Raw genomic sequence first — 20258 nt, forward strand, 5'->3', positions numbered from 1 at the left:
ACAGACTGGGGGGAATTTCCCACTCACAAGTAGGAATTTCAGATGCTCTATAGTGAAAAAAAAAAAGCTCTTTACCTTTGTAACCTAGATCAAGGCTGATCTCCATTCTGAAGTTTCTATTGTTTTGTTTTTTGTTTTTTTCAATTTATTAGACAAGTTTTCCAACACATATGCAAAGTCTTATACATCAACTTACAACCAAGTATCCCACCCCCCAGAGCTCTGACACTGTCACCCACAAATCCGTGGTAAATCAAGGACTGAAGTTTTGTCTCACTTTTTTAATTGAAATTAATCTACCCACCTTCAGTGGTACACTTAGCATATTTGATACCGATCATTTTTTAGCACCCCTTACTCTATATGGAAAAATTATTTTCAGTTTTAGTTATGTGATAACAGTAATAATCATTTTACTGATTCATTTTCAGTTTTAAAATAAGCAATTAACAATATGTTTTAATTTTAAAGATAAAAGTTCAGTGCAATATTTCATGTATGAATTAAGTAAACAAAAATATAGCACATTTACATTATTTCACTTAATGAATATTTCATTGTTTCATTGCGTTATTTCATTAAATTAAACATAAAAACTCCAAGTAGTGACATAGATTGGCAGAATTGAAATAACTCAAGGTCCCTTTCTGTTTTTGTTTTGTTTTGTTTTTAGCTTGTAAGTGTTTATTTGAACCAAACTGATGACGATTGCTGGGAAGCAAAGTCTCAACAGATTGAGAAAATGCTCCGGAAAATGGCCGTTTTGCAACTTATTTTATACATTAGAATCAAAGGAGGAGGGTTACATGAAATCCATTGGCTGTAGATTAAGAGGGTGGGAGAAAGCAGAGTGGATAAGTCTCTGAGATTGGATAAAAAGTAAAATGGTTACACTTACTATGCTTTTGTATTTTGTTTTTGTTTTTGTTTTTCCTTTCCAATCTACTGTTGAAATGTAACACCATAGGAGCTGGAGACATTCTAAGGCCAAAGCATGCTTGAGCGGCTCCCATTTACACACTTACTTTCTAGATGAATATGTGTTGCTGAGTCCACATGTCAGAAATCAAATGTATAGCTGGCATTCTTCGAATTAATTTCTATGTGCAATACAATATTTATTAGAGATTATGTAATAGAAATGTTCTGATTTGAAGCTTAAATATATATAATAACACTCAACAGTAACTGCACTAATTATTTCAACTTAGACCAGTGTTCTACGTACTACAAACCACCCTAAACATGGTAACATAAAACAATTTATTGTGCTCACAGATTCTGTAGGTCAGATATTGGAAAATGACACAGCATGGCTGTCTTGTCTCTGCTCCATGATGTTTCTGGCCTCAATTGGGAAGACTCTAAAGACTGACCTGAAGGGTGTCTTGATATCTGGTCATGATTGTTCATTCAGATGTCTGCATCTTGGCTGGAAGGACTGGAAAACTAGGGTTGCCTGCACATGACCTTTCCATATGTCTTTCCTTCCTCACAGTATGGCGGCCCCAGGTGATCAGGTTTCCTACAGAACTCTCAGCACAAGTGTTCCAGTGAACTAGGCAAAAGTTCACCAGCTTTGATGAGTTCCTAGTGTCACGTATACTGCATTTTGTTGGTTACAAGCAAGTCACAAGACCCCAGATTTAAAGGGACGAGAATTTAACTTTACCTCTTCATGGGAGAGTGGCAAGGGAGCAAGGGGTTAGGGTACTGTTGCAGCCATTTTTGAAGAATACAATTTGCCATAATCAACCAAAGATTTGGGGTGGAGAAGGGCAAGAGTACGTTATCACTGATATTGTTTGCAATCACCAGAGCATGGCAGTCATAAAGAGCAGGTAGACACTTGGTAGTTGTTTTATTACGTCGTCCTGTTGCCGGCACCTCGGCAGATTGCTGCTGCCACCCCACCAGTGCACATGTTCTGATCTGGAAGGCCTTGGTAATGTGACACTTTAAAAGAGTAAAGATTAGCTTTGGTGTTTTCTTATTTGTATACTTTGTCACCGTAGATTATAAATTCACTGAGTTAGAGGCCATTTCTTTACAGCCACCACAGTGGCAACAGTGGCATGAATATCATACAGACTTAGAAAAGTGTGTTGGCTGGTACCAACACCTACAGCCATATCTTAAGTGCTCATTATTTGTAACAAGGTGGTTTAAGCAGATGTCTTGCTCTTGCTTCCTAATAAATCTCTACTCTCAAAGCATGCTGATGCAGAAAGTGGTTACTCAGATTTGGAGGCTGAGCCTACACAAAGCGCTAGATCGATTGTTCTGTATAAATAGGTCTAATTCCTTAAATAAATTAAGCTTCTCCATTTTCTATGGCAATTCCATTAGAGCCAAGAGAGGTGATAGGATCCACTTTGGCATTTATATAAGGCCCCAATGGCCCTCCTACTGGGCCTCTTCACCTCTCTAAATAAACTCAACTGGGAAAACCTTTAATCAATCTCGTAATTAGAGATGATGCCTGTAGTGGATCCATGCACATTCTGAGGGTGGGGAGGTCATGCCCATAAACAATCCCAGTTACCCACAACTGCCTGTGGACATAGAGGCAGCTGAGTTGGATTCACAGACATGCTGGCTGGTAGGGTACCTGTCACTAGCTGAGTCTGTGGTTGCTCGTGGCCACATTCTCAGCATTCTGTACAGAGCCACTTTGGACCCTCCAGCAGCCAACTTCAAAATACTCTTTACACACTCGAAAAAGCCCTAAAACTTGAGACCCTTTTTTTTTTTTAAAAAATACATATATATTTTGTCAGTTTCAGGTGCACAAGACAAAGTAATACTTAGACATTTATTATTTATATCCCTCACACTGTGTGAACCCCCCTCCCCTATCCACTATCCCTCTGAAATCACACATAGCCATTACATTTCCACTGTCTCTATTCCTAATGCTGTACTCCACTTCTTGTAAGTATATACATAAATATGTATACATATATATGTATATATATATATATATATATATATATATAAAAAATTATATAGTTGGCATTCATTATTGTTCAGCTTCAGGTGTACATTGCAGTGATCAGGCATCTACATCATCCCTGAGATGGTCTCCCAAATGGGACACGTGTCCATCGGATACCCTACAAAATCTTTACAACATTATTGATTACGTACCCCAAATTAATTTTCAAAACCCTGTGGCCATTTTGTGATTACCGACTGTTTTCTAATCCCCTCACCTTTCCCTTTATCCCCACTCCCCCGCCCATCTAACAACCCTCAGTTTTTCTTCTTTGTCTCCAAAACTGTTTCTGATTAGTTCATTCATTTATTCCTTTCTTTAGATTCCGCATATAAGTGAGATCATGTGGTATTTGTCTTTCTCTGTCTGACTTATTTCACTTAACATAATGTTCTCTAGTTCCATCCATGTTGTTATAAATGGTAAGATTTCTTTCTTCTTTATGGCTGCGTAATACTCCATTGTATAAATGTACCACAGCTTCTTAATCCAGTCATCTACCGATGGGCATTTCGGTTGTTTCCATGTCTTGGCTATTGTGTATAGTGCTGCAATAAACATAGGAGTGCATAAAGATTTTTGAATTGGAGTTTTGGATTTCTCCGGATAGGTGCCTAGGAGTGGAATTACTGGATCATAGGGTAGTTCCATTTTCAGATTTCTGAGATACCTCCATACTGTTTTCCATAGTGGCTGCACCAATCTGCAATCCCACCAACAGTGCACAAGCGTTCCCTTTTCTCCACATCCGCGCCAGCACTTGTTGTTTGTTGATTTACTGATGATAGCCATTTTGACTGGGGTGAGGTGGTATCTCATTGTGGTTTTTATTTGCATTTCTCTGATGGTTAGTGAGGTTGAGCATTTCTTCATATGTCGGTTTGCCATCTGTATGTCCTTTTTAGAAAAATGTCTCTTCAAGTCCTCTGCTCATTTTTTAATTGGATTGTTTGTTTTTTGGAGTTGAGTTGAGTGAGTTTTTTTTATAAATTTCTGATATTAACCCCTTATCAGATATATCATTGGCTAATATATTTTCCCATTCATTATGATCCCTTTTTGTTTTATTGATGGTTTCCTTTGCTGTGAAAGAACTTTTTAGTTTGATGTAATCCCACATGTTTATTTTTTCTCTTACTTCCCTCGTGCGAGGGGATATATCAGTAAAAATCTTACTCTGGGTAATGTCTGTGAAGTTTCTTCCTATATTTTCTTCTAGGTATTTTATGGTTTCAGATCTTACATTTAAGTCTTTAAGCCATTTTGAATTTATTTTTGTATATGGTGTAAGGAGGTGGTCCAGCTTCATTTTTTTGCATGTGTCTGTCCAGGTTTCCCAGCACCATTTATTGAATAGACTGTTGAGACCCTTTTGACTGTTATTTTCCCTTAAGAGGATATACTGTATTTGTGTGAGTAGATGAATAATAAGTAACATCTTTTTACTGTGTGTGTCAGTACTCTGCTAAGTGCTTTACATAGATTATCTCATTTGATCCTCACCCTTGTATGCTATAGGTACTATCATAAATCCCAAATTAAAGGTGTACAAATTGAGACTCAGAGAAATGTATAATAACTTGCCCAGAGTCACAGAGCCGATGTGTGCTGGAGCCAGGATCTGAGTCCAGAATGCCTCCCAAGTGTACTATTTGATCCCCATCTACTGTCCAGAATGCCTCCCAAGTGTACTATTTGAACCCCATCTACTGCCTCCTTCATGCAGCCACACCCCAGGGTGCTGACAGTGGAACTCCAGGTTCCTGAACCCCAGCCCTTTGTCCGGGTGACTCATGTCTCCGTAGTTTCCCGGGAATGGGGTTTTGACGCAGCATGTCCTTTGCTGCTCACGTGGCCATGGCGGGGTGCTGTGGTCCGGGGTGCTGTGGTCTAGCGCTGCTGGCTTCCTAGAGTGAGTCAGAAATCACAGTGCACTCGCCACATAAGGAACAGTAAAGGAGCCCGCCACACATAAATCAGGCTTGTTTCTTCTACTGAAATGTTCTCAACGGCCCCAGGGTGCTCATACATTCATTGCTATTAAATTTCACTTACAATGGCACCCTGTAATTCAGCTGTGCCAATTTTAACACAGAATCACAGGGTCTTTTAACTCATTCTGTAATTGATTGATTTATGGAATAATCCATAAAGTTTTCTTACGGGGTACTTCGATTTCATAAAGCTTTATGGTGTTAAGATTACAGCTTTGAGGTTATTTTCAAATATTAAAATAGGGAAAATTAAATAGTGAAGTGAAGGTCATAGGAGGTGTTGCTTTAGGATGATAAAACTTCACTCCCACTTTCACAAACATGGTTCAGGCTCTCTTCATCGCTTACCTAGATTCCTGATAAAATGTTCCTAAGTAGCCTCTCCTCTTGCCCATTATAATCCATTCATTCTTCATGTAATTTGCCAAGCAACTTTCTAAGAAGGCAATCATGGCATGTGAGGACACGTCATGAGTGTGTAACTTGCATTGTCCTCTGGAGCCTTGTGTTCAGGGGGGCCCATGCTAGTTTAATGCTCTTCTGTCAGTATCCTGACATCCATAATAATTTTTGAACAAGGGGTCTCTCGTTTTTATTTTGCACTGGACGCTGCAAATTAAATAACCAGTCCTGGTAACATATAATCTTGTAACCCACCCTCCCTCACTCCCTCCTCATAAATGCTCTGGAACCCTCTCTGTGCTTTCCTAAGAACTCATGGAATATGGTTTAGAAACATATGAATTTTCTGTAAAATTACTTCTTTTAAAATTCTATAATTCTATGACCATAAAGTGCTTCACAAATGTAATTGTTAAGGGATGTCAAAGATAAACTATTTACATAAACACCTCAAAAACTAATTCAGTGCTAATAAACCTAAGATGGCATTAGTTTTTGTTTGTTTGTTTTAGTGTCTGCTTGGTTGTTTTATCAGACACATTGCACTATTAATGACTTGTATTGACCTGGTGGTCACACAATTCCCAAGATTTTTCTTTAGCAGTGACTTTTATCTTTTCCTTTAAATTCACAGATTTAGTTTAGGTTTTTCAGTAATTTTGAGTGTCACCAATTGATTATCTTAGTGTCTCATAAGAAGTGTCTGAAAGGGCTCAAAATATAAGAATCTTGATTCACTATATTTTTATGTCATTTTATAACAGATCACATTTTAAAGAAGTGTGGATTTAAAAAAATCAATTATTAAGTTGGCTTAATACCAAAACACCAATTGAAAATAACAATTTAATTCAATTATTTATTAATCACTTATTTAACAAGTAATTACTGAGCACTGATGATGTTCTGAGGATTTAATCTCAAAATGCTTCATACTTAAATGTGGCTCTGGGTGAAGGTGTGTAATCTGCTAGGGCTGCCACAACAAAATACCACAGACTGGGTAGTTTAAACAACAGACACTGACTTTCTCACAATTCTGGAGACTAAATGTCCAAGATCAAGGTGTCACTAGACCTGGTGCCTGGTAACTTGCTTCTTGCGTTGCACACAACCACCTTCTCACTGTGTCCTCACATGGCCTTTCCTTTGTGTTTACATGGAGAGAGAGTTCTGGTGTTTCTTCCTCTTCTTATGAGGACACCAATCCTATTGGATTAGGGCCCCATCCTTACGACCTCATTAAACCTTGGTTATCTTTCTAAAGGCCCTATTTCTAAACATAGTCATATTGAGATTTGCTTTTACGTTTTTACGACTAACTTCTTGTCCCTGATAATACTTAATTTTTTTTATTTGTGTATTTTAGTAGTTTTACAGGTTCTACTTTCTTCATTTGCCTTTAAATTAAAGATCTCCAGATTGATTTTTTTACATATTAATTTTAATTTCTTACTTGCTAGTCAGCAAATTTTAAATCTTAGAGACGATAGACTTCTTTAAATGATAGGAATTAAATATCTTTTGCTTGCACACAATGCCTTGTATGTCATATAGCCTTTTTTCTTGTATTACAATCAGAAATAAGACAGCAGCCTATCTTTATCTAAATATTAATATTATCTCTCTGGAGTATGGAAAACAAATATCAAATGGTGAATATGTGTGGTTCTCAGATTTTATAGATATCAAAAAAAGGTCAAGTAAGAGTGTTTTTGTTATTCTAGCTAATGGACGAAGTGCCACATATACAGTATATTATGGGGGGAATTATACTGGATAGAAATGGTCTCCATGAAAAATCCTTCACGGCTGCTCTTCAGGGATAAGGTAAATGTGTCAGTGATGAAAGGACTGTTGTTCATGACCAAACCATCAATCAGCCATTGTACTGGGGACAGCTGAGTCACTGAGCATATTCTGATCTTAACTACATGCACCAGCTGGTCCTCAACACTGACGTGGTTGTTATTTGTGTCACATTTGTGACTCCCTAGTGTTGCCCATTCAAGGACATCAACTACATGATAAATTCTGTGTTTGTAATTATGTAATCTTTTGTTAGGTACCCATTAAGTATATTGAAAAGAAAATGGATGGTTACTCTTGATTTTTCAGGAATATGTTTAGGTCCTTATGTTTAAGGTCCTTATATTTAAGGACTTTATCCCATGCTTATAAGTTAGGCAATTTAACTTATTATTTCTTTCAGCAAATGTATAGTTTTAATCCAAATATATCATTTTAATCTTTTAGGTTTATTCCAGTTACAAAGCAAACAAAACTCTTCATGGTACCTTATAATGATAATAAAACTTATACTCCTTGTGTGATTCCTGAGCTCAACCCTACAAACTATTATTGTCATCTTCATTTTACAAATGGAATAACTAAGACTCAGAGAAGTTAAGTAATTTGTGTAAGGTCACAGAATCTAATAAGTTGTAGATTTTCTTTTCTTAAAATGTGTACACATTTTTTTGGCATCCTCTGTGTGTGTCCATGCATGTTAATTCAGATACTAACATTTCATATAAAATATTTGGTTTGTATTTAGAATTCATGAAATTTACAGTGTAAAAAGTAGATGCACATACCCAATTCGTTCCAAGCATATTTAAAAATTTTTTAATAAGTACTAGTTTTGAAATTTAAATTATCTAAAATTAAAAATTCAGTCCCTTGGTCCCACTAGCCACATCTCAAGTGCTCAGCAGCAACACTAACTAGTAGCTACCATGTTGGACAACACAGCTCTAGGATGTTTCATTTCTATTCATATTCATGGGCCATAGAGAAAAGTCAACATCTCCCCACTTCTCTGACCCCCAGCTCCTGGCAACCACCACTCTACTCTCTGCTTCTATGAGTTTAACTATTTTAGGTTGTACATACAGGTGAGATCATGCAGTATTTATCTTTTTTGTCTCTGGCTTATTTCACTTTGCATGATGTCCTTCAGGTTCACCCATGTCACAAATGGCAGGATTTCCTTCTTTTTAAAGGCTGAATTATGTTCCAATGTGTATGTGTATACACACACATACACACACACACAGATCTACTGTAGAGCAATGCGACTATAGTTAACAATACTGTATCATATACTTGAAATTTGCTAAGACGGTAGGTAGATCTTAAATGTTCTCACCCATTACATACATACAAAATGATAACTATGTGAGGTAATGGGCATTAATTAGTTTGATTGTGGCGTTTACTTCACAATCTGTATGTATGTCAAAACATCAAGTTGAATACCTTAAGTATATACAGTTTTTATTTTCCATTTATACCTCAGTAAAGCTGGAAAAAGAGAGATGGGCCAATACTAATCAGAAAAGGAAGACGGTGTTTAGCTTCCATTAGTCAATTCTTTTTGTCAAGAGACAATAGGAATTTTTAAATTCTAGAGCTACCTTTACATACCCAAAGGAAACTTGAAGATCTGAGTATTTTCTTATAAGCCAGTAATAAAGAACCAGGATATAATGCAAGATGGTACTGTCAGCTTTGGGGAGGGGAGGCAGAATTTCTGGGCTGAGGAAGTAGGAGGGTTAGACCAAAGGGTAGAATGTGTGAGCATTTGGGTAACCATGCTTAGGTTAGAAACTCTGAGAAGGAATTTGGACACCAGAGAGGTTGAAGAGAAAATAAAGAAGCGGAGTTGTACCTTATTTCATGCTTGAACTGAGAGAATTCAACGTCAGTGTGCCCCTGTGGCAGGTAGGACAGGCAGCAGAGAAGATAGGTATGATGGGAGCCAGAAGACCCTGCAACAGGGCCAGACAGGGCAGGCAGCCCACCTGGGCCGGAAGACAGATGTGCTGGAGATTCAGAGGGTCTGTATAGCGTGTGAGCCCAGAGGGACTAAGTCAGCATGGGTCACAAAGGCATTAGCAGTGATTGTCAGTAGGGTCCCAGTGACTTAGAGGGAGAAGCACATGGCAGTGGAGTCCAGCAAAGACAGAGAGGCTACTCTGTAGGACAGCCCTGTGGCTTTTCTGAGGTTGTCTCGCCACCTCAGCCATGGGGTCTTATAGGCCTCAAACTGGACCCCAGTGTCCTTTTGCCAGAAAGGGAAGAGTGAGAAACAGAACAATTGAGCATTTATTCAATGTTCCTTCCTCCCCCATTGCATTCCTATTCAGTGCCTGATGAGTGCTCAAGATAAAGTTTAGATCAGTTATGGAAAATAAAGTAGCTGCATGCTTTATACAACCTAGATTGTGGTATAGAAAATTTATGACTTCAATATGCCACCGTTTACTGAAGCTTCCCATCACAGCCCTGAAAGGTCTGAATTATGAGAACACAAATCTTTCAGGTACAAAGTCCATCCTCTTTCCACCATTGCATTACTTCTCATCACAATTCTGTTACCTTCACATTGATTTTTGGAAAATTTATGAGTGTGGATAATTTATAAATTATGGATACCAGAAGACTTTCAGGACTCGGCACAGCTGGCTTAATAAATGAACCTCTCCCCCAATTTTGTTCAATGTTTCTGTACTAATTTGCAAACAGCTCTCTAGTGTAGTGCTGTGAGGTTCTATCCTTGATGCTGTCTTGTTATCGGTTATCTGTGTGGGGCTAACTAGAAGCTGGGAGAAAGAGAACTAATATGATAGATGCCAACATAAAAGTTCAAAGTGGTCTTGACAGGATGGAATGCTATTTTGAAAACAATTAGAAATTTGATTTTTTTGAACAATCCCAGGAGTCCAGGATTCGAGGAACTTGTTAGGGCATCAGTCCGTGTGAGGAAGTGATGAAGGACTTAGTAGGTCACGAAATATGACCAACAGTGCTATGTGGTTATTGAAAAAACAAAACAAAACAAAAACACAAACAAACCTATTGCTTTTTTAGGGGGTATTAATTAAAATAGTCAAAACTTGAAAATCAGTTTTGAGCTAATCCAATCCTTACTTGATTAGGAAATATAGATCCATGAGTAAGATTACAGGGTACAGTCCAGAAAAGTTATAACTGCACTTTGGGCTGGTCAAGGATATGTGCACTGGTGGCCTTAATTAGGGGGTCTACATTTTGGGAGAAGGCCTAGAGTATGTCAAAAGCACTAGAGTGTCCAGATTGCTGAGGGATCTGGGTACCGGGATATTTCCATAATGATGGGATGAACTGAGGTAGCTTAATTTGTAGGGAAGGAGGGGCAAAGGATAAGAGAATTCATGATAATCACCTGCAAATAAACAATTAGTGGATGTGTTTAGGCAAAGAACTTAAGAGGGTAAAAAAAAAAAAAGGCAAAACAGCATAAGGAAAAAGTTAAAAGAAGCATGTAAACAAGAGAAGGAACCGAGTTCTCCATGTGCTGGGCCACAATGCCGCCATAAACCAAAGATCTCCACTCACCAAGCACTGCCCTCAGCATTAAGGTCCTGGTGCTTGTGTTCTCCAGCCTAGCCCTGACTTAACCCTGCGGTTACTGAGGGCTCACTGTAGGTCAAACTCTGTGCTAAGTACTTCACCTATATTATGTCATTTAATCCTTTCAATACTGTGAGGTAATGTTTTTACTATCATTTGCCTAATTAGGTGGCAGAACTAGGACTCAAGTCCAGATCTTATTGGTTCCAAAGTAGATGCTCTAATCACTATGCCAGTTATTTCCTCTAATGTCATTTTTACGAATCCCAGTGCATTCACTCATTCACACATTAAGCAGACATTGATTGAATACAGTTTTCTTTTGACACCATTGACAAATTACCACAAACTTAATGACAAACAATCCAACTTCATTATTTTGGAGTTCCTTAAGTCTGAAGTCCAACATGGGTTTCACTGGGCTAAAATCAAGGTTCCGGCCCAGCTGCATCCCTTTGGGAAGCTCTCAGGGAGAATTTATTCCCTGCCTTCTCCAGTTTTTAGAGGCTCTCTGAATTCTTTGGCTTGTGGCTCCCTCCTTCCATCTTCCAAGATAGCAGCATAGCATCTTCAACTCTCTTTCTGATCACGGTTCCAGGGATGGTTCTCCACTTTTAAAGGCTCATGTGATTAAGTGGCATAGTCACAAGTTTTTAGGATTAGAGCATGGGCATCTTTAGGGGGCTGGTAGTCTTCCTATGATAGGTGCCTAACCTGTACGAGGTACTGTCCAGGCAGCATGAGATAGACAAGGCGGAGAAAGACGAGAACAAGTAAATACATAGACAAGACAATTTAAGATGCCAATATCTACTTTCAGATAATAAAAGAGTTCAAAAATTCACTTTTCCTCAGGCATATCATTCATGCATTCATTCATCCAGTAATCTCTGAATGCCTAATATGTAAAAGTGTTATATGCATTTCAGGGAGAACAGTGAATGGACAAAGGATTCCATTCTAATAGAGTATTCTTTTTGAAAGATCAGACAAACATATATACATAGAAATGGAGTATGTGATTTTTAGATCATGACTAATGCTCTGAAGAAAATACTCCATACTCTCTCCCCTGTACCTTTGTATTTTTTATTTATTCATTATTTTATTTAGTAAATCTAGTCTTTATCGAGTGCTTACTGTGTGTCAGGCAGAGTGCTAACTAAGCACAGGATTTACAGTACAGAACCCACTCTAGTGAAGGAAACAACTAAAATTAATAAAAAGAATGCACAATGGTAAGTATTCTGAGGGGACAAAGCAAATGCTTGGAGAGCACACAGCAGGATTACCTGGGATACCTTTCGCCACCACCACTTCCCCTTTACCAGGAACTTTGGTACTCATCCTTCTGGATCTAACATTCAAGGTATCCTCTTTGAAGAAACAGTTTCAGGTGTACAGTAAATGCTTAACAAACACAAACATTTGTGTGGTTTTTTTAAATTTTTATGTATTTATAATATAGTATTGTTTTAAAATTGTACAGTGTTTTCTCAACTTACCTAGCGGATGGATGATTATTTTCTTTTTTTTTGGTATGACTGTTTATTTATTTAAAATTTATCAGGGTGACAATTGTTGGTAAAGTTACATAGATTTTAGGTGTTCAATTCTGTAATACATCATTATATATCACATTGTGTGTTCACCACCCAGAGTCAGTTCTCTTTCCATTACCATATATCAGATCCCTTTTACCCTCATCTACCACTTCCCTCCCTCTTTACCCTCTGGTAACCACTAAACTATTGTCTATGAGTTTTTGTTTCTTCATTTGTTTGTCTTGTTTTTTTTGTTGTTTTCAGTTTTATATACCATATATCAGTGAAGTCATGTGATTCTCGATTTTTTCTATCTGACTTATTTCACTCAGCATAATATGGGTGTTTATTTTCACAAATGAGTCATTTCACATTATTGAATAATATGGGCATTGTGATTACATTTTAGTAAAAACAAACAAGTAAGAAAACCCTTATATATATGTGCCAATTATTGTATATATTTAAATAAACAAGGATTGAAGTATAGAAGAATATAATCCTGACTTTTAGCAAAAAACAAATGACCATTTTTGGCTTTCTGCATCTTTGTGCTAGTAGATATTGGGGGAATGGATGAATGAGGACTGTTCATAATGATTAAATTAGTGGGCATGTAAGGTAGTGAGGATTAACTCACCCTGGAGGAATGCTCAAATCATACACCCTTCTGTTTGTGTTTTACTTTAGCTAAATTTTGACATCTGGTTAACCTAGATGGTTTCATAAGTGAATTAAAAACCAAGAGAGCATAACTAATCAATTCCTGTCCTGTATCCAACTTGCTTAATAGATTCTTCTGCCATAATTTCATCTTCTGTAAATTAGGAATAATAGACATTCTGGAAGGATAACACAATTATACTGGTCAAAAGGCATTTATAATGTACCAAAGAGTTGCTGAGTGTAAGTGAAAACTTTCTAATTTTTCTTTTGTGACATCCATGCCAACTGATTATGTGCCAGAAAAATCTGTGCATTATAAAGCGCTGCTATGATCCATTTTAAAGGCAAATGTATTTGAACAAGTGTTACCCTTCTCCCATAACCCTTAAAATTCAATCTGCCTCCATTCTGGGTCTGTATGTTAACTGGGGATATGGTGGAGGAAGAGCCAAGTCCCAGGCTATTCCTAATACAGGAGCTTTTTCATGCGTTTGCATAGTGGCCAGACTGTGTCTTTGAGCTCCTTATAAACAATGCTTGAGTCATTAGAACAATTTAGGAATGAACTCAACATTCAAAAGAAACTTCAAAGGATTGTAGCCCAAGATCGAAGATTTCTATAGGCCCACACACATTGGACAAGGAAGGGCTGGGCTTTATCTGAGATAGCCTTTGGAGATGAATGGAAAGACAAATGTTTTCCAAAGCCATATAGATGTTTCACACAGCTTACACTTACACTGCTTTCTATCTCCCTAATAGTAGAGTATAGATGTAGCCTCACTCCGTGAGAGTACGATGGCCTTCTTCCTCTTACCTTTGATTTCACCTCTCTTGCATTCGCTGATGTTTGGCTTATGTCCATTGGACATTTCTCCAGGCAAGAAATCAATGAAGCCAGAAGAAAGGAAGACTGAGTTATCTAAGTGCTTTCCCCCTTTTTCATCTCTCTTTTCTCAACAGTGCCACTCCAATAGTCACATTGTATATTCTCCATAATAAGCTTTATCTTGATTCAATTTTTCATCTATACAATGAAGGCATCTGACATACATAATGATTTTGAGGATTTTATAAGATAATTAATGTAAAATGTTTAGAACATTGCCTTGAATAGTGATCACTCATTAAATCATAGCTATAAAGAATATTAGCAGTATTAATATCATTCAGTTATCAGTTCACATTTATTTTGTCTTAATAAGGATAGGATATCTTTAGAGTTCTGACAAATGTGAAGAAATGCAAAGGTAAGAAATCATTATAATTGTGTTAAAGAAAATCTCACAAGCAGCACAAGTTTCACTCCCTATTCATATGCACTAGTCAAGTAGAGAATTACTATGTTAGATGCAGTACTGGAAACCTGAAGTGGTGCGATATCCTTGCCTTATTATTTGTGTGGGCAGAGCTCTTTAACACATCGTCTCAGAATTGCAAAAGCATCATTTTCTCTTTTTTATCTCTTCCTGTTTCCCTCTCATGTATACTTATCCTCCATAACTGAAATTATTCAGCTCTTCCCAGCACAGGCTTAGAACACAGAGACCCAGCTCTGAAGGTCACAGGTCCAAGATGGAAACAATCCAGCTTTTTTTTTTTCTTTTTTTCCTGGAGTATTGGGATCTGGAATAGATTGCAGAAGGCTAGAACTTGGCTAGATCGAAGCTTTGTATCACACGGGCTGTTTAAATATTCATACAGCCTCTTCTGGCAGCTAACAGGACTGAAAACTTTGCCCAGGAAAACAATAACAACAATAGAGAAGATAATTACTGATTTTCATAGTATTCTAAAATGGCTGCTATGAATTAGAAATATAAGCATTGATTTTGGTTCAATCTCTTAGGCAAATATATGTATTTTTTCAACTTAGGACAATAGGCAAGTGGTTATATGCATCTCAAGTATTTTTCTGAGTATATTTTAAGTATAAGATACTTAACTGACATTAATACGGTAAAAATATATTGTACTGTCAAAGCCATTTCTTTTATAATTACTTTGCTAATGACTTGAAATAACAACTGACACATTCCCCTTGCAGTCAACTGATTTGCTTATATGGTAAAGCAGGATTTAAATAATAAGCAATTGAACTATTGAATAAATCAGATTAGGGGAAGGACTAAGTTATTTTTAAGCATAATGGTCACAATTTGAAGACATTTCATTCAATGTGATCAGTTGGCACTGTATGTTCTTCATTAGCATATGTGAAGATAACTAAAATTGTTTTGTTTTGTTTTGTTTTTGGCTGATATTTCCCCCTTTGCAATTAAGTTTTTTTGGTTGTCCTAATTCTAGTTGGTCAAATTTACTTTAATTTCACAATTTCAGATAGTAACATAAAAGCAAATGTTGGCACTGCATTGAACCTTAAATTCTTTCTTTAAAGTGATACCTACTTGGTAAAAGTCTACTCCATTTTATTTTTTATAGCTATACTCACAAGTTCTGATTTTATCAAGTACACATCCTTTCAATATGGCATATAAAAATGTAAACACTAAGAACACTTCTTTTTATCAGTGTTCCCCTTCTAACAGTATTGATCTAAAATGGAAATTTATATAAAACAAGAATAGGTACATTAAAAGTTTTAAAAAAAAGGTCACTTGGAATGTCTGTGCTCTGTGTTCCAAAATGATTAATATATTACATAAGAATTAGCCATTAGTAAATATTAGGTAAGTAAAATTAAATAATCACTACTCTTAAATTTTTTTACAAATCTTCCTTCAAAAAAATTCGTAAAATAGAGTTAATTATTGAACTGTTTAGGCATATGTCTGTCTGTCTGTGTGTGTGTGTGTGTGTGTATATATATATTTATTTATATATATATATATATTTATATATATATATATATATATATATAATATAGTGTGTATCAAGGAAATGCCTTAATGAAAAGTCATGTTTTTATTTAATATTTCAGATGTACATTACCAACACGATCAAAGCCAAAGGAACAAGACTTGCTAAGCCCGTTCTGTGCTTGGGCTTAATGTGTTTGGCCTTTCTTACTGGACTAAACAGAGTAGCAGAATATCGAAATCATTGGTCAGATGTGATAGCAGGCTTTCTGGTTGGAATATCTATAGCAGTATTTCTGGTAAGTACAAATTTACTTAGATATCACTGCGTTTTTAATTAACTTGTATAACTACCTATTGGAAAATACACGTGTGAATCACTGTTTGCCTAAATGTGACACATGAAATGATCACTCATTTCTTCCTCCTTCTTCATTTGTTTCACCTAAAGCCAGGTTTGAAGATGAAAAAAATGTAAATTCTACATGTACAAGGCTTAACAAAATATTTTTATATGAAATGGAACAGGGCTAGAAACATTCATTTCTCCATGGACAGTTTTTACGGCTGGTTTGCTTGGCTGTTTTAAAAATTTCCTCATGGCACTTTGCATCCTGGAGTATCTAGAGTACCCCAGAATACTCTAGTGCTTCAGCACAGTCCCCTCCAATAGCGACATGTCACATCCACAATGCTCACTAACAGGGAAACCTCACTCATGAGATGAACCAGTTCCATTCAGTAACAAAAAATTCATGTGTTGCCAAGACAATACCGCCTCCAATCAGATTTTGCTGAGTAGTAAAGAGCACACATCGTCACTTTTAAGGAAGTAAGAATGCCATCTCTACTCTGATTTTTAAAATCTCCTTGGGATGGGGATCCAAGATGCCAGAGTACATAAACATTGTGCTTACCTCCTCCTGTGAAAATTACAACCAAATTGTAGAACAGTTAACCTAGAGAACCATATGAAGTCTAGCTGAACATAAGTTTTATAACTTAAGGCTATAAAGAAGCCATACTGAGACTGGCAGGAGGGGTGGAGATGCAAACCAGCTGGCCCCACACCTGAATGTGGCAGTTGAGAAGCGGGAGGAATATCTTGGCCATGGAGGTTCCCTCCCCACAACTCCTGGGAAAAGCGAGGGACTGCAGCCCCACACCAGGCTCCCCAGTCTGGATTACCAGTGCCAGTTAGAGGAGCACCCACAACATCTGGCTTTGAAAATCAGTGAGATTCTGACCATCCAGATGAGATGGTAGGCTATGGGAAACCCAGACATTCTTTTAAAGGGACAGCACACTGACTCACTCACTCACAGGCACTCACCCTGGGCTCTGGCAAAGGGAGTGACTCAGGAAGCATCAGAGACATACAGAGAGTGATTGAGTTGGTAGCTTCAGGAGGAAGACTGGAGAGATAGTTGCCGTTTTCCTTGTATAGGATCCTCCTCTCATGCAGCCTGCAGGTGGGTGACATCTGTCCTGTGTTGAGTCCTCCTCCACACAGCCAATCTGAATCTGCATTGGCCTGCTGAACTTTGCTAGCTCTACCCTGATGACTCCTTGGGACCCTGCCCCACACAATTTGCAGCCAGTGGCCAGCCCCAGCCATATTGCACTCATTCTTGGACAACTGTTGGGGGTCTGTGGGCCCCAGGTCGGCATTGGTTGGCCTCATGGTGCTCTGAGACTTTTGCTGAGTAGGTCCACACTCAGCACTATTACCAAACCAGAATCCACATTAACCTGGTGAACACCACTCATCCCACCCTGGTGACTGCCGAGAACTACCTCAACCAGCTTGCATACTGCACAAACCTCTGTTAGTGGCTGAGCCTTATGGGAGCTGGCAGGTGTCAGCAGTCCTTGGGGTGCCCTGGGCTTTTTAGGAGCTACCACAGGCATGATATTGGTTGCAGCCATCCTCAGTTTCAGCATGGCCTCTCCCACACACCTCTAGATCCAGCACAGGCAGTGACTGACTATGGATCACTTTGTAGCTCCTACCAAGTAATCCCCGGCTAGTCACAGGTAGTAGCTGATCTGGGCTTGCTCAGAGGCCCCTCCCAAGAGGCCCCAGAACCAACATACCTGCAAGTCAGCTTCAGACTACAACAGAGCACCACCCAATTAGACCCACAAGCGGCACATCCAAAGCATGGTCTCAGCAGACACATGAGCTCTCTGGGGCAAATCCTGCTCCTTGGGGTAAGCACCCCACACCTCAGCCCAGAAGGCACTTGACCAAACCCCACATTCACTAAGTCTGAGGATCAATCCCACCCACTGATGTGCCAATAGCTACCAAGGCTGAACTACAACAGGAAGACACACAACCCACACAAGGGACTCTTGGAGCACCTGGTGTAGGTGATCAGGGAGATTGTGCCATTGGGCTCCACAGGGCACCTACTACATAAGGCCAACCTACCAAGATGGGAGATGTAGCAGATCTGCCTAATACATAGAAACAAACACAGAGAGGCAGCCAAAATGAGGAAGCAAAGAAATATGTCCCAAATGAAAGAACAAGAGAAAACTCCAGAAAAAGAAATAAATGAAATGGAGGCAAGCAACCTACCAGATATAGAGTTCAAACAATGGTTATAAGGATGCTCAGGAACTTAGCGAGAACTTCAACAAAAAGATAGCAAGCACATAGAAGGACATAGGAATCATAAAAAAAAAACAACCAGTCAGAAATGAAGACTACAATAACCGAAATGAAGTATTCACTAGAAGGAATAACCCGCAGACTAGATGAAGCAGAGGATTAAATCAGTGATTGGGAAGACAAGGTAGCAGAAAACACCCAATCACAACAGCAAAATGAGAGAAGAGTAAAAAAATAAGAATAGTTTAAGAGACCTCTGGGTCAACATCAAGTGTAACAACATTCGCATTATAGGGGAACCAGGAGAGAGAGCAAGTGATTAAGAACCTATTTGAAGAAAAAAATGACTGAAAACTTTCCTAATCTGATGAAGGAAATAGACATACAAGCCCAGGAAGCACAGAATCCTGAACAAGATGAACCCAAACAGGCTCACACCAAGACATATTATAATTAAAATGGCAAAGGTTAAAGACAAAGAGAGAATCTAAAAGCAAGAGAAAGGCAGCGAGTTACTTATAAGGGTGCTCCCATAAGGCTGTCAGCTGATTTCTCACCAGAAACTTTGCAGGCCAGAAGGGAGTGGCAGTAAATATTCAAAGTGATGAACAGCAAGGGCCTGCAATCGAGACTACTCTACCTAGCAAGGCTATCATTTAAAAATGAAGGACAGAAAGAGCTTCCCACACAAGAAAAAGCTAAAGGAGTTCTTCACCACAAAACCAGTATTACAAGAAATGTTAAAGGAATTTCTTTAAGAAGAAGGGGGTAGGGGTGGGTAAAGAACATAAAGATAAGTAATAAAAAGGTAATAAATATGTATTTAAAATAATCACTAAATGTAAATGGATTAAATGCTCTAGTGAAAAGACCTAGGGAAGCTGAATGGATAAGAAAACAAGATCCATACATGTCTTGTTTACAAGAGACCCACTTCAGACCAAAAGACACACACAGACTGAAAGTAAAGGGATGGGGAAAAAAATATTTCATGAAAATGGAAATGAAAAAAAAAAGTGGCATAGCAATACTTATATCAGACAAAATAGACTTTCAAACAAAGGCTATAATAAGAGAACAACAGGGGATTACATAATGATAAAGGGGTCAATACAACAAGAGGATATAACTCTTGTAAATATTTAAGCACCAACATAGGAGCACCTAAATATATAAAGCAAATATTGACTGACATAAAGGGAGAAATCAACAGTAATACAACGATAGTAGGCGACTTTAACATCCCACTGACACCATCGGACAGATCTTCCAGACAGAAAATCAACAGTCTTAAATGACAGGAAATAGCAGTCTTAAATGACACTAGACCAGATGGATTTAATTGATATTTTTAGAGCATTTCATTAAAAAGCAGCAGAATATACATTCTTTTCAAGTGCACATGGGATATTTTCCAAGGTAGGCCACATGTTAGGCCCCAAAAAAAGTCTCAGTAAATTTAAAAGATTGAAATCATATCAAGCATCTTATCTGTCCACAATTGTATAAAGCTAAAAGTCAATTGCAAGGAAAAAAAAAACACCTGAAAAACACACAAACACGTGTGGATCAAATGACATGTTACTAAATAATAAGTCAACAATGAGATCAAGGAAGAAATCAAAAGATACCTTGTGACAAATGAAAATGAAAATACAATAACACAGCATCTATGGGACACAGCAAAAGCAGTTCTAATCCAAAAGTAATTCTAATCCACTACCTTGATTCCAAAACCAGACAAAGAAATTACAAAAAAAATAAGATTATAAGCTGATATCATTGATAAACATAGATGCAGAAATCCTTAACAAAATA

General features: G+C 37.8%; 1 protein-coding gene across 2 annotated transcripts in view; it reads left to right on the plus strand.

Moving 5' to 3' along the window:
- The window catches only part of PLPPR5 (phospholipid phosphatase related 5), a 117407-nt gene that overhangs the window by 54344 nt on the left and 42805 nt on the right, over nucleotides 1–20258 (plus strand). For both annotated transcript variants that reach the window (XM_081025198.1, XM_081025199.1), the window contains exon 4: nucleotides 15943–16119. In XM_081025198.1, the coding sequence (XP_080881324.1) occupies nucleotides 15943–16119 (177 nt within the window). The remainder of the gene's footprint in view (nucleotides 1–15942; nucleotides 16120–20258) is intronic.

This window comes from Rhinolophus hipposideros (genome assembly GCF_964194185.1).
Source record: "Rhinolophus hipposideros genome assembly, chromosome: 19".
Lineage (NCBI taxonomy): Eukaryota > Metazoa > Chordata > Mammalia > Chiroptera > Rhinolophidae > Rhinolophus > Rhinolophus hipposideros.